This window comes from Stegodyphus dumicola, chromosome 3 (genome assembly GCF_044657685.1).
Source record: "Stegodyphus dumicola isolate Sdum_Otavi_A_Nest chromosome 3, ASM4465768v1".
Taxonomy (NCBI): domain Eukaryota; kingdom Metazoa; phylum Arthropoda; class Arachnida; order Araneae; family Eresidae; genus Stegodyphus; species Stegodyphus dumicola.
Genome location: NC_140770.1, coordinates 261,005,171 through 261,011,170, shown reverse-complemented (window position 1 = coordinate 261,011,170; position 6,000 = coordinate 261,005,171). Strand labels below are relative to the sequence as shown.

Below are 6,000 nucleotides of genomic sequence, written 5' to 3'. Positions count from 1 at the left end.
TGTTAAATCCATAGGATATCAAAAAAGGATTAAAAATCAAAAAAGGATTTAAAAATTAAACTAGTATTTCAATGGCGTCTTAAGAAATATAGAACTATATAAACTTACGCAATCGGAAATCAGCGCGTACGCTACATTTGGCGCGCTGTTAAATGGGCACGTTAGCTAGATTTGGCGCCTTTGCGCATACATTTTCGCTGCAATTTGTTTACGGCCCTCAAAACAGAATAGTACCATTTTTTTTTTTATTCTTTTGAATTCTATTATTATTATATAATTTAACACTTGGCAAGAATTGGCGGCCAAAAAAAGTGGCACATTTTTAACTGACGCCGCTCGAACGGAACAGTACCATGTTGCTTTTTATACTTAAGTATATGCTTAAAAACAAGGTCCAGTTTATGAATAACTAAACAATATAAAAGCTTTTAACTTAATCTGTTTTTCATGCATAACTTTGGGATCTATATAATTAGCGTATCACTCGAATGTATTGGCAAAATTATCTAATAAGTATTTCCTTTCACCTGCTCTATGTACGCTCACTTTTTGCTGTGTAGCTCTCGGAAGGTAGGCAGCAGTTCAAATAAAATTCAGCGATAAGAAAAATCCATCGTGTGATGTTGCGATATGAGGTTTATCAACTCTTTAGAAATTGAAATAAGAAGATTTTCGGATGTTCAAGTAACATAATCGTTGAAAGTATGTCAAAAATATAATAAAAGCGTTCACGGATTCAATAAGTAATGCAAGGCTGCTGTTGAAAAATGATACGACCGCAAATATAATTGTCTTTTTGAAGCGTTCGGGTTCCGTATTAAAGTCCTGTTTCTAACCCAAGGTGATCATTAACGTTGCTTGTACACTCCTGCTATTCAAGCATGATGTTGTTATCCATAGTTATACTTTATGAAGTATCGCTGGTAATGGTGGTTACCGCTTCAGTGTGGGATGGTCCTGCGACAGCATGGGATGAAGTAAGGTGTTAAACTGTTTTGTAATGTCATTTTTGAAATTTTGAAGCTTATTAGCCCAAAGGGCGTTAGCTCAGACAGGCTATTAATTTCATTTTGGAAATTTGTAGTGTTTCACTATAAAAGTGCGAATCACTTTTTGAATAGATGCCACCAAATATTAGTGCCCTGAATTATATTTAAAGAAATTAATTAATGAAGAATCTGCACGAATGTATGTATGTTTCTGACATTGTGAAAAAACAACGTTACTTAGAGCCATAAAATTTCAAATAACGTAATACTCCACTTGAGTATGGGCATCTGGAAGCCTAAATTTGGAATTTGGATTTTTTTTTTTATTATTATCTGTTTCATAATTTGTATAACTTTAACTATTTTTTATTAACAAACTCAATGATTTCAAAGCGTTCCATTAACATTAACATCGCATGCATCTTCAAGCACATATATTTTATGCGCGAGGTTTCTTTCTGCTTACATTTATTGTTAGTATTATGTTGGTAGCGTAGCAATGCGAAGACGTTACAATGTCTAGCAGTATTTTGCGTCATGACTTTGATTGTCTGTATCACTTTTCAAATCCCTTTTTGAATCCCCGGTGAAAAAAACGTAATACAATATTTAAACAAATTTCAGATTTTATTTTTTTTAATTTTTATTTTAATTAAAAGAAATTATTCAACTGCACGTCCTTCTGTACCTTTTAAATATCAATAAAGTGCGTGAGTCATACCACCACTTAAGTCGCAACTTTAAAGTATTACACGTAATATGTAGCCGACTGCACCTCTTCTGGCAAAACTAGTTACCTCCTAGTAAACCATATTATTTCACATCGTGTGCCGCCCAGTCGGTATAGCGGCCAGGGAAGCTGACTGCGATACCGAAGGGCCTGGGTTCGAATACCCGAAAAGGCATGGTTGTAAACTGTCCGTCCCTTGATAGGAAAGGCGATGGTGGCCTACCTATTGGGTGCCTCCATAATAAAGAGACCACCATATCTGGCCTTGTATAGATTAATAAACTAGGTTCCATTTGTAATTGTTCGCAATCTGCCATTGAAAAAAAAATTCACATCGTGTATAATGTAAATATATGAATAACATATGTGAGAACACTGCTAAAAGAATATGATTCAGTGCCTAAAATACAAGGATGGGTACAAGACCTACGTCCCGGAGCTGACATTTAAATGAAAAAATATCTTTGCTGTCATTGTTGTAACTATTTGCACAAGTAAATTAATTGATGAAAAGAACTTTTCGTTATAATTGTTTATAATTGTCCAATTTAAAATGTAGTACGGTTTAAACTAGAGATGGTAGGACTTCGAATAATAGTGTTCTAGTTCAGTTTATAAATTCGCTCGTGTAATAATTTGTTTAGGCGTGTAAATACGTTCGTGTTAAAAAATTGTATTAATTTTAGCCATCAGAGTAGAATGTGCGAAATGTTATTATAATAAATATCAGCAAAGACAGCGGAAGATATTATTACCTTACATAATTTTTGTTTCTTTCCTAGGTCCTATGACTTATACCCATTTTTTTTTTTTTTTTTTTTTTTTTTTTAGGAAATGCGACCTACGCACCATTACCCTACTATTTAACTGAGTAAAAAAACTGGATTTAGAATAACCGGATTGTTTACCAATTCCTGCCCATATAGTAATTCTAAGTCATGCTATCAAATTAAATGATGTTAATTTAGTTAGATATCTTTAAGAGAAGTAAGCACAAATTAATATTCTTAAAATCTGATTTTCATGTTTTGATTTAAAGAAATAAGGTGAACATGGGCGATTTCAAATACGTATTACATGCAGGTTTGAACATTACCAAACGCTAGTAAATTATGCTAAAAGATGTAAATTGACAGAGGCATGACACATTCTTTAAGAGACAATTTTAAGAGGCTTTTTTTAAATAGGTAAAAGTTGTTTTTAGACCAAAGCGTTAACTTCACTTTGGCATTTTAATTCGAAAATTTTAGAAGTCTGAATAACTTTTCAAATTGTTGCCACAACTATTATCACCTTGTAATATATTTAAAGAAATTAAATAATGAAGAATCTGCATAAATGTACGGATGTTTTTTGCGTTGTGATAAAACAACATACCTATTAAAAACAACGTACCTATCATCAAATTTTGAATAACTTACGTCTCGACCCGAATATTGACATCTGGAAGCAAAAATTTGGAATTTGTTTTATTATCTGTTTCATGTTTTGTAAAGCAGTTATGAGTCTTTGTAAAGCATTTATCATTTTATTATCTGTTTCATATTTTTGATTAAGAAACTCAACGATTTCAAAGCGAGCCATGGCAATACAGTACGGAAAAAAAAGAAACATTTTTATCATCAGCGCGCGAGACTTCGTATCGGAATTTCTTAAGATACGCTCTTTTTAAATTATTTTTCGATATTGCTGTTGAATTGAATTTTATGGTTTAAATGCGAAAACATGATATTTAATAAAGAAAGTAACACACAAAACGTTAAAAAAAAGCCCGTTTAGACGTAATGTAAAATATGAAAGCTTTCAGATTTTTAAAATTTTTAAATTTCATTTATGTCAACAATGTTTCGCAGAAGCATTTCCTGTCATAATTACCTCTGTTATCAACAAGACAATTTTCAGAAATCTATATTCGAAGAAGCGTTTAACTGAGTATACCCATGTGCGAATCGAAATTTTCTGAAAATGGATTTGTTAGCGGAAAAAAAAAATCTTTAAAAATTGGAGAGATGGAAAGAGTTAAATTTTTTAATTGGGTTATTCTTTTCTAGTACGGTAAATTTTAGAGATTTATGAGAAAGTATAATAGTGCGTGTAAACAGATTCAAAAACTGAAAATTTCTATTCTTCAAAGTTGAAACATTTATAAATTCACTCTGGGAATGATAATAAAAACAAAATAGATAGAATCATATAAGACATTTGTTACCTTTTCATTTTTTGAGTTATGCTCAACCACAAAAGCTGTTCCAAAAGTACGCAGAAGAATTATTGAGCGTATTTTAAGGAATGTAAACATGCTTATTGATTTTTTTTAAAAGCTATGACCCGTGACATTGCAGTTAGGTATTTTTTATTATCTTTAAAGTATGTGTTTATTTTTTTACCGGCGTGATTCAATTTTTGAGGATAAAATTTCCCATTTTTCTTGAACATAATCTAAACTATTTTTCCTTTTGCTGTATAATGTGTATCGCAATAATAATCAGAAAGGTGGCTTTCTAATGCTCTGCTGATTTGAAGGTGACTTTCAAATCCGCAGCTGGGACATTCCTGTTGTACAATATCTGGATCCTTCTGTATATATCAAATACACCTATGTAATAAATATATACTCCTATATATACAAAGAATTCTCACATGACATTATTTCCGTGTTTGGTTAGCCTTCTGTCAGATCCGGAATTACTGACATAAATCTTGGGACAGTTTTGAAAAAGATTTTCCTGAGATAGGAAAGATAGTGGCAAAGAAAAGATACCAACTATCGGGAAGAAAACATTGTACCTTTTAATTTTCGAAATGAAATCACGTTTTTCTAACAACTGGCATTTTTTTCTGTCCACATAAACTTAGAATTTGCTTATTTGGCCCCTGTTACCCTTTGAATTTCACATGCTTGATTTACTCAAACTTTCACATAAATTCGTAATAAATAGAGGCTGTTTACATACTTTTAGAATGGTTTCGATGAAAAAGATGATAAAAATTTAAAACATTCTAAGCAAAATGTTTGGCATTAACGTATGACTTTGGACCTTAGCTCTCATCTCGTGTAGTCAAATATATGTTTTAAAACTAGCGTTTGAAAAGAAGTGTAAAGATATTAGATTATTTCGAAGCTGGAGACATAAAAAATGAGCAATGCCCGCCTTTCCCTGGACTCCAACCTCGGAGCCCTAGAATACCCTAGTGTGCAGACCACTACACCACGAAGGCATGCTGAGAAGACGGGAGAAATATGTTATATGCTTCCCTTTCAAAGGGAGGCTGAGGATTAGGTAACCCAGTCGCCACATTAGGGTGATGGAGAATCATCATCCAAAACCGTTTTTAGTTCGTGCGCCACTGTAGGGACATTAAGATTTTTGATTCCGAGAGACATGAAAAATGAGCAGTGCCCTCACCGGGACTCGAAGCTCGGACCTCTCGAATACGCGCCGAGTGACAATTACACCACGAAGGCATGGTAAGAAGGTGGGGGGGATACCTTGTAGAAGTTTTAGAAGAAAGCTAAGTTTCAGCTCTTTGCAAAGAGAAATTAAGAGAACTATTCAGGTTTCGTAATTAAAAGCATTTTAAATGTCACAGAATAAGCATTTTTAAATACAAAATAAGTAATATTTTCCCTGACTAATGTAAATTCCGGGAAGTAGTAGAAAACCTTTATGCAGAAAAATTAATACCCTACGGAAATGCAAACATTTAAAAGTTTTTCAGTAAAATGATTGTAATACAAAAACTTAGTTTTTTATTTTAAAAAATAGATATGAAGAAGAATATACAGACATGGTATTTAGGTATTCAAAGAGAGATTTATATTATTTATAATTGCTTCTGGTTCCTTCTGGAAAGGAAAATTTAAGTTTACATACATGAAACAAGTGTTGGAATTAAATCTATCTTTGCTATAACATAATATCTTCTGTTTTTACCTATAAGTATGATAACTTTCAGCTCATTCACGAGAAAGCTATCAATCGTAAAATTGAGCGAAGTTCTTAAACATCGGGAAAGGTTAAAGCTACAGGATATGTCAGCTACAGTGGATGGACAAAAATATGGAAACACCTTGTGAAATGCATGTTTGAAAAGAAAGATTTATTTTAATGAAATATGTAGGTGGCGCTGGCGTTTTTGACTACTGACGCCACCTATAGAACTTCGTAAATGTGCTAAACAGTTCAGTTGTTGTCGGAGTACTGTTATGAGAGGTTGTCATTCCATTATGTCAGAGTTAACAGACTTCGAACGTGGGCAAATTGTTGGAGCACGTATGGT

General features: G+C 32.8%; 1 protein-coding gene across 2 annotated transcripts in view; it reads left to right on the top strand.

Moving 5' to 3' along the window:
* The first annotated feature begins 746 nt into the window (after positions 1–746).
* The window catches only part of LOC118196621 (2-Hydroxyacid oxidase 1-like), a 67,878-nt gene continuing 62,624 nt past the window's right edge, over positions 747–6,000 (top strand). The window contains exon 1 of one of the 2 annotated variants that reach the window (XM_035368102.2): positions 747–977. In XM_035368102.2, coding sequence (XP_035223993.1) covers positions 882–977 — 96 coding nt within the window. In that variant the 5' untranslated portion in view covers positions 747–881. The remainder of the gene's footprint in view (positions 978–6,000) is intronic. The other variant, XM_035368095.2, reaches the window with a different exon arrangement.